Source organism: Haemaphysalis longicornis, unplaced genomic scaffold (genome assembly GCF_048455015.1).
Source record: "Haemaphysalis longicornis isolate Haplotype H1 unplaced genomic scaffold, Haemaphysalis longicornis Haplotype H1 scaffold_4, whole genome shotgun sequence".
Classification (NCBI taxonomy): Eukaryota; Metazoa; Arthropoda; class Arachnida; order Ixodida; family Ixodidae; genus Haemaphysalis; species Haemaphysalis longicornis.
The window spans coordinates 132,791,149-132,812,564 of record NW_027526361.1 but is presented as its reverse complement, the minus strand read 5'-3'; the positions used below and the strand labels follow the sequence as shown (position 1 = coordinate 132,812,564).

The window sequence follows — 21,416 nt, the reverse complement described above, 5'->3', positions numbered from 1 at the left end:
TATTGCCACTTGTTGCACGATATTTTATGTAAGCAAATATGGCAGCGGCCATGCAAGTGCACTGTGTCTGACATTTACGCAATTTGGGTCCGAAAAAAATGCATTTGAGCACTTCTTGGACTCTGTTAGCCTGAAATCTGTAGAAAAAATGCCGACCGCACTTGCAGCGAATTTCGTTAACATGGGATCAGTTTCCAAAAACATTTTGTTGTTGCAAGATATGAAATACATGGGCTTCTGTGGACGTTCGCCAGGGATCCGAAAATATTTTCTGGCCGTGCGAATTGTGTACTCGCGGGATTTCGTTATCTCGGGGTTTGACTGTACTACTGTTCTATGACTTAATTCCACCCCATTTCCAGCCCATTTGTTCCTTGCATGTTCTTTTTACTGCACTCTTGCTCCCCTGCCAAAATATTGTCACGCTCGAAACTGTACAGCGTTAAATTGGTCACAACCAATCCCCAAGCAGGATATGTGTCAAGGGGTGGAGGAGAAGAGGAAGTGGAGGACGAACCGCACTCGTACTGACCACAGGATCGGTGGCCGCTTCCTTCAATGCTCTCATTCCTATTTACGGTTGTAAATAAACCCTTTGCACCGTAACAATATCGTTTCCTCCGGTGTGACTTGTAAAAAACATCCAAATGATGTCGGCAGTGTTTGACATTACTGCAGCATCTCCTACTGCCGGTCGAAATGGCCATGAAGACAATATACAACTCCTTGGCCAGTTTGAAAGAACTTGGTAACTCACTCGGTGCCATTCCAGTCCCGAAAGACATCCTCTTAACTAAAGAAAGACAAGTGTTGAAAAACTACACGTTTGGGCTACAGTGACTTGGGCTGGAGGGACATAATGTGCGCCAGTACTGAAAGTGTATTTATCAGTGTGTGGACTGCGCGTTAGCATCAATGATACTTTAAAAGGGAACTAGGGGCTCCAGTGTAATCGCCCGGTTATGTTTCCTGGTGGTAGTGTACGTCAATGGCTGCTGGTTGCGCATACAAGATTCTGTGACGTCGGAGAGAGATTGCCGAAAAGTGACTCAGGAGCCTACACTGCTTTACCTGTTTTTGCTGAATAGTAGCTCCAGAATTTATTTTAAGTTTGCATTCAAATTTGCATCACTGTTGTGTGGGCAAAGCAGTCCTGATGAACCAAACCTGTGTTTTGTCTTCATAGCCCCATTTATAGCAGTGAGGTCTAGATTGATTGACAGTGTGCTTGCCTGTGTGCCCTTCTCCTGCCTCCCCGATGCAGGGCGGCCCACACTTCCCCCTGGAGCTGCGCACGTCGCTTAGTTGCGCGCGCCTCAACGCGCAGCTGTGCCCCTGCAACGGCGACCTGGTGGCTTTTGTGGCTGCGGGCGACCTCTGGGTCACGCACCTGGGCTCGGGGGCCGAAGTGCGCCTCACCCACACCCGATCAGGTCAGGGTTGTCGCCCAATTCCGCATTTTCGCGACCTTTTTTCTCTTTAGGAACAGAGGGCAGCAGTAAATGGGGGGCAAACTTTTTTCTTCACACACACACGCAGACGCAGATGCATGCACGCGCGCGCACACGCACACGCACACGCACACACACAGGGAGAGAGAGAGGGGGGGGTGCCAGTGATGGGTTCAGAAAAGTAGGCATCTTGGATGGCCTCTTCCTCCCTCAGCCTTCGCCCAGGATTCCTTGGATCCAGCACTGGCTTCGGCCACCCAGACTGCTGACATATTTTTTATTAGGGAGCTTCAAAAAATGCATATTTTGTCAATCTGTGTCATAATGTACATAAAGAAAAAGGCGCTCTCTCAAAAGGCGCTCTTTTTAGATGCGACACTCAGAGCATCTCTTGTCGGCGGCCCTGTCCTTCCTGCGTGCGTCCGTTGTCTGCAGCCACTCTCCCGCTCTCCTCTCCGATAGCGAACACTCTCTCGCGAGGGGCATTGGATTCGATTGGCTTGGCTTGGATTGGATTGGATTGGATTAGAGTGAATTGTGTTGGAATGTGTTGCGTCATAGCTGCGGCAGACGCACTGGCGCCGGCGCGTGCCCAGGTGAGAGCGTGTGCGGCCCAGCGCGCTCTCACTCCGCCGGTGGGCGGCACTGCGTGCGGTGCTGCGCATGTGCAGTACTCTCTCTCTCTCCGCGGTTTCCTCTCCTTCGGGCGCGCTGCGCATATATAGTGCTTAGAATATAACCGGTGTGCCGTTCTCCGGCGGCGTTTCGGTCGACGGTTGCTCTCCGCTTGCGCTTGAACCCCCTCAGCGTCGCATCACACCAGGGTTCCCGCGAGGGGAGGTGGGCGTAATTTTTTTGTTTCCAATAGGCTTTATAACTTGTGACCCCCTAAAAATACAGGGTGTACCCTGAACCCAACTTATACTTTGTATGGCCTTGGTGGATCTCTCCTTATCACTTAGAAGAAAGTTGGACTGTAAATGTGAGAATTTTAGTGGGAAAAAGTGGCATCGTTGCGCTCTGCGTGCGTATAGTTCATGAGAAATTAAATTGAAATGCCTCTTTCCAGTGCTTACAACCTTCAACTGGAAGAGCTTGATCTTTTCGTGGCTGCTTGGTCTAGCACATTGCTAATAACATAGCGTTAGATGCTAGCTGCTACACTATGCCGGCGTTGGGAGAGGAACGCCGCAGCAGCAGCCACCGTTACTGTGATGGCCGCCGTACAGCCTAGGCCCAACGCCAGTGTACTCGCTTCAAACAAAAGCTTGCATTCCCTGATACTGACCATCCAAACAATTGCATCCAAACAAAGATAAATAAAATCAGAACACTTTTTTTTTTTTCCCCACATGTCAACCTATCTTCAACACACCCCAGTGCTGGGTGTTACATGAGGGGTGGGCTCTTGGTGCAGAGCTTCCTAGTTGTTTTCTGAGTGAAACATGGCTAGAGTGAAGCACAACATCTGGCAGATGATTCCAGATCATCTCTGTTTGAACAACGAAGAAGCAAAAATGTGTAGGTGATGGTCTTTTGGGTGCAACAGGCATCCTATTCTGAACGGATTCTCACAACTTGGACATGTTAGACTGAAGGGACGTCATTTCTGTCTTTGCAGACGGGGCGAGCGTGTCTGATAGTCCCATCAGTGTCGGAGTGCCCTCCTATGTGACTCAAGAGGAGTTCAACCGCTACGTTGGCTACTGGTGGAGCCCCTCTCTGGGTAAGTGACACAGGTTCCTCTGTTCACAACTCTTTCAGCTGTTCACAACTCTTTCAGTGCAAAAGCACAAGCCGGCGTCGGCGTCTGTAGCAGCAAAACGGCTCCCAAGCCTCCTATTGGCTGTGACGCAAAACACATAGTTGTGGAAGTGGACTCGCCAATGGTTCCCCTGGGCTTTTTTTTACTCTTCACGTTCTGATTGAACTTTAAGGGGGGCAGGTACTCTCCATGATACCCCTGAATTGCCAATGACTTCCTGGCACAAAGCAGAAAGTGGGCAGGCAACCAGGATGCTTCCAGTAGTTCAGGTTTTCTTTTTGGAGCAGCAGCTCCAGTCACATTGGGCTGCTTTTGCATGTGAACAGCTTTTATTTCATAGCATGGCTATAGTGGATTGTTTGTGGTGTTGAGCGTGTGCGAAGAAATAAATTTTTCTGTGCACTGGAGACGTTCAAATTCACTGTAAACTGTAAGGACAGCGTAAATGAGGCAGTTACTGCAGAAGCAGTTCGCCTAAAGGAGTTGGGCAGACAGCCAGCCTAGTAACTTCGGTTACGGCAGACTCGTACCTGCATTTCTCACTCCTGCCATCCAAGACCTGGATGAAAAGGTTCACTGTAAGGTCCTTGCCTAAGTCGCACCAGTAGCAGCAAAGAAAATGTGTACAAAGTGTCAAGTAAAATGCATTTTTTGTGGGGGTAAGTAGGATGGCAGCGTACTTGAAAGATGCTGCTTACTACGACAGCGGCAAAGCATATTGCAACCCTCGAAATCGCATGGGATTATGCAGCAAGTTTTCTTGTTTTGGTGAAAAAGCTGTAAGGGCTCCCATTTCTGCGAAACAAACTGTTGTATTAATGTCAGTATAGCGGTATGAGCATCCTGAAGTGAAGCGTTCTGAACTGGGCAATATGTTTACTTACACCATCAGTGGTACAGTAGCAGAAGCATCGTAAAAAGCCGTTCTTTTTTTTTCTTCGGATGAATTGACAGCATCTGACACCTGAATTGTAGAAACACTACGTAAAGGGTAATGCAATTTTTGTTGTCCATTATCCAAAGAACCCCTACTGCTTCCACTAGCGATGGCATCTTCAACTGGTTTTCACTGGTACCTACACCGATCCCTCTGGAACGTTGAATCCATCTGCCGTCCGCTGTCATGTCAGCTGGCTAGTGTCTGCTATTTCGGGCAACTACAGTTTCTGCACAGAGCATTGAAACTGTGTGCCTACTTTGACATCCACCCGTGCAACAGAGAATTCAGTAATCCTTAATGCGGGAAGACAATGCAAGCTCAGCCCCAGCTCTTTGTAGGACAGCGAACGCGGCATGCGATGACTTTAGAACTGTACGAGCCCTCTTTGAAAGCTGCTGCCCCCATTCATCACTAATGTGCACTGTCTGTATCCTGTGTTGCTGTTTCGCTGACTGTTGCCGTGACCGGTGCCTTTGTCAGAGGTGTCCTCGGGTGGGCAGTACCGCATCCTGTACGAGGTGGTGGACGAGAGTGAGGTGGAGGTGCTGCAGCTGCCCTCGTTCAGCGAGGACGGGGTGGCCGGCACCGAAGAGCACCGCTTTCCCCGGGCGGGCTCGCCCAACGCCCGCTCCTCCCTCGCCATCGCCCAGTTCGCCCTCTCCCAGACGGGACAGGTGAGCTGCCATCCCCCCCCCCCCTACCTGTGGAAAGAGACCCGTGATTGAGGCTGGTGTATTGCGAAGGAAAAAACAGTGCAAATGACGGGACGGAGTAAGCACAACAAACCACGGGCGCTGACGAACAACTGAGTGCTTTATTGCGACAGAAACATATATAGAGGATAAGATGGAACAACGAAAAAATTAAAAAAGAACGAAAACAGATATCGCAATGAAATATGATAGCTCGGGACACAAACGTAATCGCCCACGTGGATTTTTGGCGTAAGATGCTCGAGACAAGTAAACTGTATTTCCTTCCCCAGAAGTGCAACAGAAATTTGAAGCCTTCGAAATCAAAAAGAAAGGAAACGCGTGTGTGAGCGAGCCGTATGTTGCACTTCTGGGGAAGGAAATACTGTTTACTTGTCTCGAGCATCTTACGCCAAAAATCCATGTGGGCGATTACGTTTGTGTCCCGAGCTATCATATTTCATTGCGATATCTGTTTCCGTTCTTTTTTAATTTTTTCGTTGTTCCAGCTTATCCTCTATATATGTTTCTGTCGCAATAAAGCGCTCAGTTGTTCGTCAGCGCCCGTGGTTTGTTGCGCTTACTCCGTCCTGTCTTTTGCACTGTTTTTTCTTCGTAGCACAATGTACCAACTGGCCCTTCAGGAAACCCTTCTGGTGTACTGGTATTCTGCTCGACTGTCTAGAGGAGTAATCCAGAACTGTACTTGAGTGAACTCTTAACTTGCGTTCATGACAGTGTAAAAAGCAAAGGCGGCCACTTTCCGCCAACCTGCCGAGGCGGCTCAGTGACTCAGGTGTTGCTGAGCCCAAGGATGCAGGTGCAGTCCCGGCCACAGTGGCCGCTTTTCAGGTGGAGGTGAAAAGCAAAAATGCTTGTGTGTTGAGATTTCGCCGCACGTCGAAGATGCCCAGGGGGTCGAAATTAATCCGGAGCCCCCCTCCACTGCAGCACCCACGCACAGCTTCAGCGTGTTGAACACCCAGAGTTTGAATTTTGACCCTTGCCACCGAGAGGGTCATTCAGAGCGGAAACATATCGTCCTTGTTCAGGTATACGCCTGCTTCCATGTCAGCTGTTGTCTTCGGAGCAAATCGTGTGCTATTGAGGTTTTTTTATTTTTTCGGAGCAACGTATGGTGGCGCTTAGGTGTTACACCTATGTAGGTATAAGTTTGCTTTGTCTGTGGACATAGCAGACACGGCATACTTTCAGCTCTGCTCACTCTCGATGAATGCACGCATTATTATACGTACATGAGCAGCACATAGCCAGGAATAGCATTTTTATCGCGTGTCACTGTGGCGTAGCAAAGCGCTTGTGCAATAACAGGCGCATAAATTATGACAGCGCAATGCCATGGTCTCCTTGCTCTGGGTGGTACTGTCATTGTAAAGTTATTTTAGGAACTGGGACATAGTAACGCAGGACTCATTGACGAAAGGCCAAATACATTTTTAAAAGGACCCAGTTACTGATAACGCTACAGTGTACGCTGTCTGCACACTGCACAGTTAAAAGGAAACAAGGATGCGGTTCAAGCAGGCGTTGAGGTGATATACAGTACAAAGGTAACTGAGCTTCAATCAGCACCGAGAGTGTGCTTTACTCTTATACTGGGCTCACATCTAAATACACTGGAAAACATGGCTGTGTCTGGTTGAAGGGAACTAAGCCCTTGTGTAAAGGAGCGTGTGTGGTGTGTGGCCTGACATTTGCAGTCTCAGTGTTCTTTCTCTTCTCCTCCCTCCCAAATGTTGTGTGCAGTTTGAGCAGGTGCAGCTGCTGTCCCTGTCGGAGCCCCTGTCATCGCTCTCGCCGTGCTCGGAGTACCTCCTGAGAGCCGGCTGGACACCCGACAGCACTGCGTGAGTGTCCACTGCTCTGTGCAGCAGTCAGGCTACTTTGGCCAGTTAGGGTTTGGCTAGTTTTCACTCTCAAACACTACTAGTAAACGGACACTGAAGCGTGCTGTAAACGCCATCACATTATCAGGTATACGTCACATACAGCTGTGCAGATGTATTAAATTATTGACAGATGTGCAAAGACATTAAAGGGACGATGCAGGCAAAATTCATGTGTGTTTTATTCGAGAGGTTTGGTTGTTCATAGTGCCCTCAGCACTTGTCCGGCAGCAAACGATGCTTTATTCACCAAGAAATTAATGAATTCATGTTAAAATTGGGATTTTCCCGCCCAATTGTGCATTTTCGTCTGCGATGACCTAACAAGGGCAGGTATTAGTTTAAGCGAACGTTCGTACGCTGCAGCAAACTGCGGAGCGCCTTTTTTACCCGTTAGTCCTCCTAGATGGCACCACCATACTGCGCAGGATCGCTGTCTGCCTTTGCTTTCTTTCTGATTGAATTTGCACCTGGCTTGTTGTTGTTACGGTCGGTAGTTTTGCTTTTGTGAAACATGGGGTATGCTCAACAAACAGGGTCACGTAACACAATGTCGCTTACACCAATTGGCCAGTGTCGTCTGAGACAACCACAGTGCTGTGCAGCTATAACAAGCATAGTGCGCACAGTACTGACAGTACACACTGGTACTTGTATTCGTAACTTTCATTATTCACCCGACAATTATTACTGCTGTAAAAAGATGTGCCCTAAATTTAAGAGCAAATTGCTCGTTCAGCAGGCTTATAAGCCCTTCCTAATTTGTGTTTGCTTTTGCCGGCCTCAGCCAATCACACAGCTGTGGATATTACGTCATAGGTTCTAGCGTGGGAAATGAGCTAGTGAGTCACATGGCCATTCCCTTTTTTCCTAATTATATAGGTTATTTCAGCGAAGTTTACGTTAAGACAGATGTCAGTGTGATTCTAACAAGGCAATCTTTCAAATGAACCAAACCTGTTTTGTCTACATGGCCCCTTTAAAGTTGAGTGTTTGAAATGGGTGTTTGAAATAGTGGGTGGTTACTGGTGCCACCAAGTTTAACGAGCTGCAAAAGTTCTTCCCAGTGATGCGTCAAATATCCGTGTTACGTTGCACTCGCTGTGTTCGTAGTACCGTTGAATCCCGCTACAGCGAAATTGACGGGACGTGCGAAAAATTTCGTTTAAATGGGATATTTGTTGAGGCAAAGTCTGCCCAAACACACCATGGAACGGCACGAAAAATAGCCCTGTATATTATCCACGTCATTAACCGCATAATGCAATGTTTAGGAAAAGGAGTGACGGGCAATTGCGTTGTTTATTCGGATAATGCATGTACCAGTGGTTATGTTTTTTACTCGCATGTAAAGATCATGTTACGAGGGAAGAAATGCAGTCTCAAAACAAATTGTTGCACAACAAGGCGTATCTACCTAGCTGATTACTTGCAGATAGCTGCTGGGCCAGCAGGTGAAAGCCCCCATCTCGCGTGTGACAGGAGCCCAGTGCATTATCTTATCTTCTGACTGGGCACTGCGGCATCTGACCTTGGCAGGCAAGCCACGCACGCTTGCATTTATTGCCAGCCCACGCTGATGATTGAGGTACGATGATGCAGGCGAAAGACTAAGCACAAAAACGTTCTTTTGACTTTGAAGAATGGTAGAAAAAAAACTGCAATGACAGGTGCTTACAACACATACATCACGATGCAACGCCAGGAGCGCACATTTGCGCGATTTCAACTGGATACGGATTGGCTGCAGCTCCGGCTTGACGAACTGGGCCTGTGCCTTGTGTAAAGACGGCCAGCCATGTCGTTATTGCCAACAAACAATGGTGTCCATAGTGCTTCAATCAGCACCGAGCTTCAATCAGCACCGAGAGATTTCAAGAAATGCAGTCTCAAAACAAATTGTTGCACAACAAGGCGTATCTACCTAGCTGATTACTTGCAGATAGCTGCTGGGCCAGCAGGTGAAAGCCCCCATCTCGCGTGTGACAGGAGCCCAGTGCATTATCTTATCTTCTGACTGGGCACTGCGGCATCTGACCTTGGCAGGCAAGCCACGCACGCTTGCATTTATTGCCAGCCCACGCTGATGATTGAGGTACGATGATGCAGGCGAAAGACTAAGCACAAAAACGTTCTTTTGACTTTGAAGAATGGTAGAAAAAAAACTGCAATGACAGGTGCTTACAACACATACATCACGATGCAACGCCAGGAGCGCACATTTGCGCGATTTCAACTGGATACGGATTGGCTGCAGCTCCGGCTTGACGAACTGGGCCTGTGCCTTGTGTAAAGACGGCCAGCCATGTCGTTATTGCCAACAAACAATGGTGTCCATAGACTGTTTTTTTTTTATGGGTGGTAGTGTGGGCAGACAATGCTCATTATCAATGTAACTAAGTGCCCTGAATGTATAAAAGGTGCAGATGGCTAGCGTTACACTTATTGTAACGTAAAATAAATCAATCCCAGCCCCGCTGAGTGAAAATTTCAGGCAAGCAAAAACAAGCCAGACAGATGGTTTGTTGTAGCGAGGACTTTGTTGCATTGGCTTCTGTGGCTAGCTGATGGGGAATTGGAAATATTTTGTTGAAGCGGAGTTCGTTATGGCGGGGTTCGACTGTATCAGAAAAGATGAAGATTACCTTGGACTAACTTTATTTTGTCCATTGCGGTGAAAACAAAATGGCAAATTTATCACTGGTTGTCTTCAGAACTAATTGACGTTCTTCATGAAATAATTCCGTATTTGGAATTGGTGGTGAGAAAAGCAGCAAGACTGATGATGGAGGCAAAAACCGAAAACACCCGTGTGTTGCAGTTTTGGCGTGCGTTACAGATTCTGCGAATGGTCGACATTAATCTGGGAGAGCCCTCCACTGTGGCGTGCCACATATCTGAATCTGAAAGGAGTCTGTTAGCCACAGCCGAGCTTTCTTTGAATAGACGAATGCTGGAATGTCTTCCCTCGCTGCTGCAATTGTTGTTGAGGCTTTGCCATTCGTGTGCATATGCACGTGTGCTGCAGGGTGTGGGCGGAGCTCCTGGACCGCCCTCAACAGAGGCTGCAGTTGGTGCTGTTCCCCCTGGGCTGCTTCCAGCCCCCTGAGGGCGGGCTGCACCCGGCCTGCTCTTCCCTCCTGCTCTGGCAGGAGACCTCCCACGTCTGGATCAACGTGCGTCTTGCCTTCCTCTTCCTCTTCTCTCTCTCCTGCCTGTGATTGGATATGTGGTGGTTGACAGCGGATTAGTGTCTGGTGGAATCTCTTAGCAGAGGGGGGATCAATTTCATTTGAGATACGAATTCCCAGCATTCGAAATCGGGAATAGTTTGAAGTTTGAAACATGGCAGGTTCTCCTTTTTCCGAATGTCTGGTTGAGTTGGGTGCCCCCCTCAATTTTCACTGGTGGCCTGTAAGTCTAATTCACTTGGCCAAGTCTTGCAGCAGTGTTAACTACAAAGTCAGATTTTTTTTATTTAGAACTAGTGGCTGTGTGTTACACCTGATGAACTTCCTGTTCCGATTTTGGCAGTGGCGACTGCACAGTGGCCATTTACTCACTGTGTAAGGCACTGTCATGTTTGAAGCTGTGCAAAAGAATGCAGTTGCTGCATTGTATTATGCCCTCTAGTGTAATGCATTGGTGGCAAGCTGCCACATCTTACCCTTAATGAGTTCAGTGACATCTCCCATGTGCAGTCTGTACGTGGTAGGTACAATGTTTGTGCCAAACACAAGTTGTAAGACGACTTGGCAGGTGGCTTTTAGTTGGGAGCTTGAAAAAATGTGGGGAAGCAGGTGTAGTTGCCTGAATCTGGAGTGGAAAGGTAAGTGCCTTCCACACTTCTTTCCTTTTTTTCTCCTTTATTTTTTTGTCAGAGTTTGGTCAAAGGTCAGGGTTTGGTTGTCAGAGTTTGATCAAGCCATGCTTGGACACAGAATCGTTTAGTTCACAAGTAGATTACTAATATACCAACAAGGCAAGCTGGGCGAGTTGGTATTGGTTCATGGTGATGGAAAACAACCAGCGCAAGAAAGACGAGGACGAGGAAGGTAACAGACACAGCGCTATGTCTGTAATCTTCCTCGTCCTCGTCTTTCTTGCGCTGGCTATTTTCTATCACCATGAGATTACTATATGGTTGCTGCAATGGAGCAGCTAGGTGCAGTGCTTTGGCTCTGCTCTTAATGGCTCATTAAAGCCTAGGCCTAGTATCCTAGTATTGCAATGCAGGCATTGATGTTTAGTTCATCGTATGTCGTCCTCGGTCCTTGACTTAGTCTGTACAAGGGGTGTGTGGCAGGCGCTGTAGCCCGTTGTCGCTCTGCTCTCTCCACCTGCCCCCCCCCTCCCTCCCATGGTGTTGCAGGTGCACGACGTGCTGTTCTTCCTGCGTCCCGAGTGCGCCCAGGAGGTGCGCCTGCTCTGGGCCAGCGAGGAGTCCGGCTTCCGCCACCTCTACCTGCTCCGGCTGCGGGTGGACTGCGTCGGAGGAGGCGGGCCGCCCTGCACCAGCGTGCCCCTGCTGCCGTCGGGGCACGGTACGCTCGTCGAAGCATCCATCGCGGCCATCTTTCTTCTTGAAAGGGCCATCAAGACACAAAATTCAACTTTTCTTTTTAATTTAAAAGAACTGGTCCAGCGTACTCAGCCCCATTCCAGCCACAAGCCATGAAAGACATTTTCCTTTAAGTGAAAAAGAAGCAAGAAGTACGCCAAACTTTTTGAATTTAGTGCTACAGTGACCTAATATGGTCGGGAGTGACATACTATGGACCTGCACTGAAAACTTTGTTATCAGTGTGTAGACTAAGCATTAAGGGCTACAATCAAACGGAAATAGAGGCCCCCTACATTCACCCAGTCACGTTTCCTGGCTGAGGCCAGTGGCTGCCGGTCGCACAAACAAGATTCTGTGATGTCGCAGAGAAATCGCCCGAAAGTGGCTGGGGAGTCGCCTCTGCTGCACCTGTTTCTGCTTAAAGGAAAAAAAAATCTGGCTTGCGTTTTTATTATGTTGTCTCGCTGACATAAGCTGAGTCCCTCTCTATGGCAGCCATTCTTCTAGGTGCCAAGAGACACTGATCTCTCCAAACAAAGCCAAACTATAAGTTCAAGCCTCACGCTTGTAGTTTTGCAAGACCGTGCAGCAGCGTCTGATGGGGGGAGAAAAATTACAAAAGCTGGTCACCTGATAGTGTCAGGTGACCAGCTGCTGCATGATAGGTCAGGCTAAAGGTCGAAGGTCTATTTAGGTTGATGCATGGTCAAAATTTGGTTGAGGTATTACATAAACATCTCGCATTAAAAACTAATGTGGGGCCTTATGAGGGTCATGCCCTGTGTCCATGGACCATTGAGACGGAACTCCATCCTTGCATCGGTTTTTGGCATGCCAACAGTGGCAGGGCGTCCTGTAATTGACTTTTGATGGTGTACCTTTGAAAGATCTGGCAAGGGGAGGTTGTTGTTAGCCACAGTGGAGGGCACCCAGCATGAAGCACTGAGCTTCCATGAAAGCTGCATACGGGAACGTGTACAGTAATCCCTTATTAACTCGAAGTCCTAGAATCCTCTGAAAATTTTGAGTCAAGCGGAGTTTCGAGTTAAAGGGTGCCTATGGGAGGCACAACGCGAAAATGTTTCGACTTAAAAGATATCTCGAGATATAAGAGTTCGAGTCGACTGAAAATCTGTAGCAGTTTTAACTGTATTAAACCTCCGTGTATCAGGCGAGCATTAGCATAGAGCCATCTGTGCCGTCGCTTTGGCTGTGTTTAAATTCACTGCAATCAGCACGTCTGGACGTAGTAGGTACTAGCATTTTTCATGTCAGCGAGGCACGTTTGAGAGTAAGCATTTCATGTGCTAGCATTTGACCACTCCATTTGAAAGGCTTCCTGTTTGTGCCTCAGGAGGACCACTGATGTTTTCCTGTGCTAAGCATACCCATGCAAGCACCTGTCTGTCAACATCTAATCAAGCAGCAGGAAACAGATGCACTGTAAAAAAGCGTGGCCAAGTTGCCACTTAACTCGTGGGGAAACAAATGTTAAACGTAAAATGTAAATGTAAACGTAAAAGTAAAATATTAGACGTAAAAGGTCAGGGGCTACTGTATACTGTAGTTCAGCAGTTTTGAATCACTTACTAGCTTATCAGATCCTGTCGCATTAGCAGAAAGTGTGCCAGATCTTTTCTTTTTCATGCGTGTAGTTGCTTGCTTGCATTTGTGTGTTCTTAACAACTACAGAGAACTTACTGGAACAGTGTCCCATTTTATGCGGAGCTTACCTCACTTTCTTGTTGATGGGTTAACTTGGTCTCGCCTCTTTTCCCTCCTCCCCAGGCTCCGACTATTTGGTGTCGAAGACTCAGCTCACCTCTGGGGACTGGGAAGTCTCCGACAAGGATGTGAGTGGTTTGCCTATAAGCATGTCGGCGTTTGTTGGCACAGGGCTTTTATTTTATTTTATTGTATTTTGAAATGCCTGCACTTGGTTTGGGGGAAAGAAAATGCAAGCAAAGTTAGGTGGTGCACTAAATGTGCAATGAATTTTTGGTGAAATATTTGCGGTATACTGCAAAAAGATATACACAGGCTTTGCACCTCGATTTTTGTGCCGGTCATTGTTCAGTTTTTTTTTCTTCCTGATCAGGAGTTACCTGGTAATAAATGTGCGTGTTCAACGCGAGTGCAAATTGCAATAGTGTTTATTTGGGGAGGCCACCCAAACCCATTTGGGGTTTTGTCACTAACTGCTGCTAACTGCTGGCCAAGTCTGCCTTCGAAGGGACAGACCAGTGTGCAACATAATTGTGTGACACACCCATTGCTGCCTTGAAAACTTGCGCCGGGAGGCCCACACTTTTTGCAGTTGCGTAAACCTAGGCCCACTTGCATGAAACCCAGTAAGTCCAACTAGTTGGCAGCAGTTTAATCTTGTTGGCCGACTATTATTTCGTGGTGTAAACTTCTCAGGCAGGGGTGAGACAGCTGCGCATATTGCGCAGATTTGATACAAATTTGTTTTCCTGCGCCAGGCTGCTCCAAAAGCTTGAAAATTGCAAAAATTGCGCCAAACTGCTCCAAAACAGTCTGAGAGCCAAGGATTTTAACGCTCCCGTCAGTTTCAGTTGGGGGAAATGCTTACTGACGGCATTATTTTCCAGCATCCCCGATGTGATGGTGTTTGTAAAGATTCAATTGATTGATCGTTCAATAAAAAACCGGCATAAAATTGTCCCCGATATAGTTTTTTCGAAAGTCACAATGTCGGGTTGCACATGTTATATTCTGTGTGTTTTTACAGTTTTCCCGTTGAAAACCATTGCAAAGTCCTGTAGAAAAAATACTTATGTGTACTGAGGCGTCGAACCACTTGTGCAAGTTGATGAAAAAACGGCAATTTTTGGAGCGCCGAATCTCCGGAACGACATTACTGGGCGCCGCCATCTTGGTGCGGTGAAGGTGTGAAAATATGGCCACCGTGCGAAGCAGTTGCTTGTGGTTCAGGCAGAGTGCTCTTCGCCGATGTCTACCTTGGTTTTAGTTATGGGGGTAGCTGGGTTTACATTTAGTCCTTTGATCTGTGGCGGGTATGTTGCGGGACTCAAAAGACGGGAGTTCATCAAAAACAACATGGCGACCGCGAATTCGCCGTGTTTCGACTTTGAGTGTGAGGCCAGCGCGTGCTTGAAGTGAAATTTCGGACTCACTGCGGCGTTATAAAACGCTGAGTTATTGCTGCCTTTCACAGCGAGCTTGCGAGCGGCGGGAATGGGACGATCGACACTGCAGGAGCAGCGTCGCAGGCTACATCGCTGCAAAATGTTCAAGCAGTGTCCGATAGTGGAACGATTTCACGCTAGTAATAATGGCTCATTTATCTGAAGTGAAATTTATTGCCAAGAGGGAGGCGGCTAAACATATCAACATTACTCAAATTACGATCGTAGTGAATGTGTACCTTGGCGAATGAAATGGGAGGGCTTGTGGGGTGCGACGACTGTCACCTCGCTTTGCGCAACTTTTGCCATGGCTCTACACTTGTGTGTAAAGCCGAGTCAGGGATAACAAAAATAACAATTTTGGCATTCACATGATAATAAAAATGCCTTACGATTTAGTTTTTCAATTCGATATTTTCAACAGCAAATCCACTATCAATGCATAGAACCTGAGTATTTAAAATGGTTTCTAAAAAGGTAGTGCAGTTCGTACCTTGTGATACTCTGGTAGAAAAAAAAAACTTTATTGAGAGGCTGTTTCAGTGTTATGTATGTTCAAAACCGATTAAAAAGTGCACTTTTCCCTGTGAGTCTCCAAAAATTTGATTTTTTAGGCTCCTAAGGTTACATAATAAATGTCGTTCTTCTGCTCCAATTCAAGGTTCTTCTGCTCCAAAATCAAGATTTCGCTGCTCCAAAAACTGCTCCCAAATCTGATTCAGCTGTCTCACCCCTGCTCTGGGGTACAAGACACTTTCTGGAAACTTGCAAGACAGTGCATGAGACTCTCAATGAGATTGCGCTAACATTGCGAACCAGCCTGCCCTAATTTCTCGTCAGTTGGGTCCACACAGCATGCCCAGCAAGGGGTGCAGCTTCAATGCGTGAGAAGTTTCCAGTCTTGGAGCAACTTAACACCGGGCACATCATATTGTTTTTCTCACCCCATTGTGCTGCTTTCTGCACTAGCAGTTAAAAAAGTAATCGACACCAAATTGTCTGTGCCAGTGGCTCGAAAGCGAACGCGATGCCTTTCAGTCCAAAGGCAGCTGTGTAGCTTCAGTATATAGCCTCATGGGGAGGCAGCAGTAAACAGGCAGCAGTGCCACCGAGCACTTTGCAAAATGGCAGAACCACAGGAAATGTGGAGCACTTACTTACCAGCGGTGTCTCTTAAAGGGGCCATGCAGAGAAAACACAAGTTTGGCTCATTCCAAAGATTGCCTCGTTAGAATCATAAAACATAATCGTTAGAATGTAAACTTTCCTCAAGTAAGCTTCATAAGTAGGAAAAAAGGCAGTGGCCATGTGATCCACTAGCTCATTTCCCGCAGCAGAACCTATGATGTTATACGCGCCAGTTCTGCGATTTGTCTGATACTGGCAAAAGCAAACTCAAATAAGGCACGGCTTATAGGCTTGCCAAACGAGCTATTTGCGCCCAAATGTAATCCACATTAATTTTACAGCAGTAAGAATGGGGAATTAAACAATGAAAGTTACAAAAATACACGTGAACATTGAAGGGCTGATGCGCACTGCTGTTGGTACTGGGCACACATTCTTGTTTTAGCTGCACAGCAGGCCGCCGCTCTGGAGTTGTCTAATGCAACACTGACCGATTGGCGTGAGCGACGTTGTCTTACGTGACCCTGTTTGTCGAGCATAACCCATGTTTCACGAAACGATTACGTACTACCGTAACAAAAACAAGCCAGGTGCAAATACGATCAGAAGCAAAGCGAATGCGGATAGCGGTCCTGTGCAGTATGGTGGCGCCCTCCAGGAGGACTGACGGTGAACAAGACGTTCCGGAGTTCGCTGCAGAGTAAAGGGCGTACTAATGTTTGCTTGAAGCTTGTCCTTGTTGCGTCATCGCAGACGTCAGGAAACACAATTTGGCAGGAGAATCAAAATTTGAACCTATGTTGATTAATTTCTTAGTGAATAAAGCATCGTTTGGTGCCGGACAAGCGCTGGGTATAAAACACCAAATCTTTCAAATAAAGCAAACTTGTATTTCGTGTGCATAGCCCCTTTAATTAGGTGAAGGATCTATGATTTTATTTGATTTTATTTATCTTTGCTGCTGTCAAGAACTGTTAGATACGAATTTAATTTGAGCTGAAATTTTACTGCTACTGACAATCTTCTACCATTCGGCAGAAGTCTAGAGCCTTATGTGTAAAAACCCGCAGGAGGAGAGTATATGAGGTGTACCCTTTGTGGCTGTCTCGCCAACCAGTGCACTGCCGTTGCACTGATTTCAAATGCAATTTGGTGCTGTTGCAGCTCGAAGTTTGGGTTTGCACTGTGCGTGTGGGAGAAGCAGGCACCCACTTGCCGTGCTTTTTTTTTTCTCTCTTCTTCTTCTTATTCTTATTCTTAATCTTTTTCTTATTCTTCTTCTTCTTCTTATTCTTATCCTTATTCTTTTTTTTAAGTTCCAAATTTTCTGAGCTGTGAGTAGTTTCATACGTCATCCCGAAGCACCTCTTTATAGCCCAGTGCCTTAGATGAAAAGTGGTGAACAGGTTGGCTGGGACACAGTAGCAGTGGCAACTCTGAAATGGTGTTTCCCGCCTCCCCTTTGCTTTGCAGGTCTGGGTGGACGAGACGCGGCGGCTGGTCTACTTTGTCGGGCTCAAGGACAGCCCACTGGAGAGGCACCTGTGAGTGCTCACGACTGCTCTGCCTTTAGGTGTCGTTATCAATCCAGGTTGCGCGTAGGCTATGTGACAGGGGAGGGAACATTTTGGTAGTGCTAGCTGCATTAAAAGCGACGGGGTTGTAATTTGTTGTAGAGGATATATTTTGCTTTGGATTGGGTGAGTTGGTTCATATCCACTGCAAATTTTAGATTGAACGAAAAACCATGGACTGTAGAAAATAGAACAGCATTGTGTCAGTGTTTTCCTTTCTACTGTCCATGGCTTCTCATTCAAGCTGAAATTTACAGTGGATATATTTTGCGTGTATTCCTAGCGGAGTATTTCTCGTTTTCAGTAGGCGTAATTTCATGTATGGTCATGGACACATGAAACGGGAACACGAAAACATGAACCAGAACCCACGAATAGTCCAATTTCTTTCCATGCAAGTCAAAGTGACATATGGCTTGGTTACAAAAACAAAGTCCGGAAATGTGGCTTTGCAAATACAGTTGAACCCCTTTATAAGAGACACGTACCGGGGAGCAGTTTCTGTCTCTTATATCAGATGTCTCTTATAAGCAGGGAACCATTTTTTCACTTACTAATCAGACCCTAGTTCAATGTGGGCACCATATGACTAAAATAAGCTCAAAAGAACACTACAGCATGTTGCAAAAGATCCATTCTAATTAATGTTCGGCCCCCAGAATTTATGAAACAGTTCCGAATCTTGTTTGCTTCATGACTGTATTTACACTGTATTTTACAACTGATTCTGCAAGCTTTTTTTTCTTTCCTCGTTTGTGGAAGATGAATCGTACATGTTGAGTTCACAAGCCTGATGAATAGGCAGAGCGCACAGCTTCTTCCGCTGTGGGCTCAGGCTATTCATTATGCTTGCAGGACTCAACATCTGCGATGCTTCTTAATTGGGAGCTATGCGAGTGGGAGAACCCGCATGTGCGATCGCACTCCATCCAATAGATGGCAGTAAGCTTCAACCACTTCTGCATGTTGCATTTCCATTGGCAGGGCTTCTCATCGTCATTTCATAGCTGACTGAACCACTGTGTGTTTGCTGAAGTTATAATAAATAGTGACTGCAGGCGTCTGTCATTCACCTGTGCTTCCAGGATGGAAGCAACTGCAATTAGCGACTGGTGGCAGTGCGTCTGAAGTTAAAATGTCTGTTACAAGCGAGATTATTGATTAAAGTTCAAGGATGACTTGTCCCTTATAACCAATCTTCTACATCCGATGTCTGTTATAAAAGAGGTCAATTTAATGGGAAAGATAGGGCAGCCAACCATGTAAGTCAATAGTGTCTCTTATACCCATTTGTCTCTTACATCAGTGTCTCTTATAACGAGGTTCAGCTGTATACCAATAGCGCGGCATTATTCGACCTCAACGAACAGTATTGTTCAATTTTGCATGTTCGGGTTCATATTTTTGTGTTCGCATTTCATTTCGCCATGGCTGTACATGGGTTCTTTGAAACAACTGTTTTGAGTTGTCAGACTTCAAAATACCTTGACATGTATGCCTAGTTTTCGAATTTTCGAAGGAAGCTGTTTGGCTCGAAGCCCATCGGTTGGTGTTGGTGAGGTGCTCTTTTTGAAACTGTGGTTCCCTGTTGTGCCATTCTGACAACACAGGTATGTGGTGGGCCTTGATGGGCAGCTTCCGGTGTCGAGGCTTACAGAACCAGGGTACTCGCACTCCATCTTCATGGATCAGGTAAGTCTCCATCCAGCCTTGGTGCAAAGAACTAGGGTAACTTGTTCTCCAAGCTTCCTAGTTGCTAAAGCATTGGCTAGACAGGGTGCCTACCAGTGTAGACAGCCAGGAATTTTTAAGGAATTCGGAGTGTCAGGAAAAGTCGGGGAAATCTCGGGAAATTTTCATTTTTCATCTTTGAAAGAAATGGAAATTTTGATTGAAGTCGGGGAAAAAGCCTGCCCTGAGAGAAAATGAAGTTCTGTCACACGGTGAGTTTTACAAAAACTCTCAAATAAATACTGTCAGAATCGAGGGGGGGGGGGGGGGGGTGTAGACAGCTTGGTAGACACCCTGTGCACATATTTATTTGCTAACTTTTCTGCATAGGTGGAGCAATGGAAACTGCGGAGGCTGTCATCAAAAACTTCCGTGTTTCCTGTCATTAAGTTGACCATGTTATAATAATGTCTTGTTAGAGTTATTAACAAACGATCGCCATGCATTTTAATGAGTATATTCCTCATTTGTCATCCCTAAAGCGCGAGTTTTAAGTTCTTGAAATAAAAAGGCAACTTCTTGCTTGAAATGAGGAACAATGAACTGGCAGTCAAGTACCACTCAGTCAAGCAATTTTGAATGAGCTGCTCCAGGAAAAACCTAGCAAAACTGGGGGATGTGGAAATTTGCATTTGGAGGACACCTCACTGCAGCAGTTTTGCATCAGATACCTGACGGCCCCAAAGCAACCGTGTTTCACAAGTGTGCAGTGAAGACACTGAACACCAACGAATTCAGCTGAAGTACCATACTGTATGGAATGTGTGAAGTTGCATACTCTGTGCAACCCATTGCGGTAGCTAGGGGGCAAATGTGTTGCAAGGTCGCGAATGGGATTCACTGTTACCCATGGCTGTGGTCTTTCCAACGGAAGGGACATAAGGGAGCATGTTGCCTTCCGAGCCCTGTTTGCAGCACTTGCTTCTGTCATTGCCGTATTGCTCGCAATAGTGGCAATGGCATGTGATTTTGTTTTGCGTGATAATCGGACGTGTGAAGCCTCCTCCTCGCGGGGCTGTGCCCGTTTTTCTCCCCCCTCCCCCTCCTCGTGCAGGAGTGCGGCATGTTTGTGACGGTGAAGAGCAGCCTGCGGGAGCCTCCCTCCAGCTCCGTTTTCCAGCTGGTCCACTCGGAGGAGCCCTCGTGTCCCCCCACCCCCTGCCTGGTGGCCCTTCTACTGGAGCCCTCCTGTGAGTGGGCTCCTCTTCCCCCCACCTCTTCATGCTTCCCCAGCATTTCTGTACTTGTGCTCCCAAGGCACTGCTTTGCAACGCTGAATCTTCTGCTGAGTGTCTTCGGTTGTCTGTCAAACTAATTGACTTCTATCGATACGGATTGGCTTCTGTTGGCCATCGTGGACTTCTATCGACATTAATTGGCTTCCATCAGCCATAATGAACTTCCATCGGCCGTGGTGGACCTCAATCGGCCGTGGTGGACTTCCATTGGCCTTAATGGACTTCTATTAGCCTTAATTTTTTATCAGTCTTAACTCTTTCACAACGGCGCCATAGGCAATCGGAAGCCGGCGTCCGATGATTTTAAATCTCTTGCAAAATCTGAAACCCATAGGCGTGCGCACAGGGGGGGCAGGGGGGGCGGCCGCCCCCCCTAATCATCTGAAGGGGGCGCCAAATTTGCCCCATGCCTTGCCGATGTAACACATGAAAGTAAAATTTCTGCTCAGAAATATTTTGTGTGTTGCAATTCCATCACATTGAAATAAAAATTTTATAACCATCCCTCTTTGCACTGCGTTCGCACCGCAAGGCCTTCAGTGAGAAGAGGTCGGGAGTTGCTCTGGGGGGGGGGGGGGGGGGCGCAGCGGTGAGACTTTGCCCCCCCAAATTGAGAACTCTGCGCACGCCTATGCTGAAACCCACGCTCCACAGACATCTATCGCCATCTGGTGTGTTCATTGGCAACTTCTCTTTCAATTTCGGTTTCGTTTGTTTATGTGTCTCGTGTGGTGGCGGTGAGCAAGAGAAATTTGAACCGACGGTAGAGAGGGGAGGTGGAAGAAAAATGGCGTCGGGTTCGCGCCGCGCTCCGCACAGTCGGACTGCTGTAGCAAGCACTTCGGCAGCTCCTGCTGTCGATTTTCCTGATTCCAGCAGCAGTGAGGGGTCAAGCAATGATGTGGGATCTTCAGATTTCAGTTAGGACGACGAAGCTCCGGTTCAGGTGCCTCGCACTTCAACAAGCGCTGGCAGGTAATTTCGTTGTGACTCCGCGCTGTAGGTATTTATAAACAAAACGTGCTTCTTATCTGACGACTGCGGTTTTGATTTTGTGTTTAGGGTCTCGACAACATACGGCTAGGATATTTTGCCAAATGCACCGCGCCGTATCGCGCTATCACCTTCAAGTTAACCTGGCGCTCGTGTCAGATTAGCACTGCAGGGTTCAGGTGCGACGCTTGTCGGGAGCGCTCGATTTGTTGGTAAGGATAAGGATTTTGTGCGAGGACACAAAAGAGTATACCGTAATTACC

At 47.1% G+C, this 21,416-nt stretch overlaps 1 protein-coding gene across 4 annotated transcripts in view; it reads left to right on the top strand.

The window, feature by feature from the left end:
• The window catches only part of LOC144179382 (dipeptidyl peptidase 9), a 65,641-nt gene that overhangs the window by 18,182 nt on the left and 26,043 nt on the right, over positions 1–21,416 (top strand). For all 4 annotated transcript variants that reach the window (XM_077707717.1, XM_077707718.1, XM_077707719.1 and 1 more), the window contains exons 4-13: positions 1,265–1,433; positions 3,073–3,177; positions 4,637–4,830; positions 6,616–6,716; positions 9,784–9,931; positions 11,128–11,299; positions 13,108–13,172; positions 17,091–17,161; positions 18,802–18,883; positions 19,977–20,112. In XM_077707717.1, the coding sequence (XP_077563843.1) occupies positions 1,265–1,433; positions 3,073–3,177; positions 4,637–4,830; positions 6,616–6,716; positions 9,784–9,931; positions 11,128–11,299; positions 13,108–13,172; positions 17,091–17,161; positions 18,802–18,883; positions 19,977–20,112 (1,243 nt within the window). The remainder of the gene's footprint in view (positions 1–1,264; positions 1,434–3,072; positions 3,178–4,636; positions 4,831–6,615; positions 6,717–9,783; positions 9,932–11,127; positions 11,300–13,107; positions 13,173–17,090; positions 17,162–18,801; positions 18,884–19,976; positions 20,113–21,416) is intronic.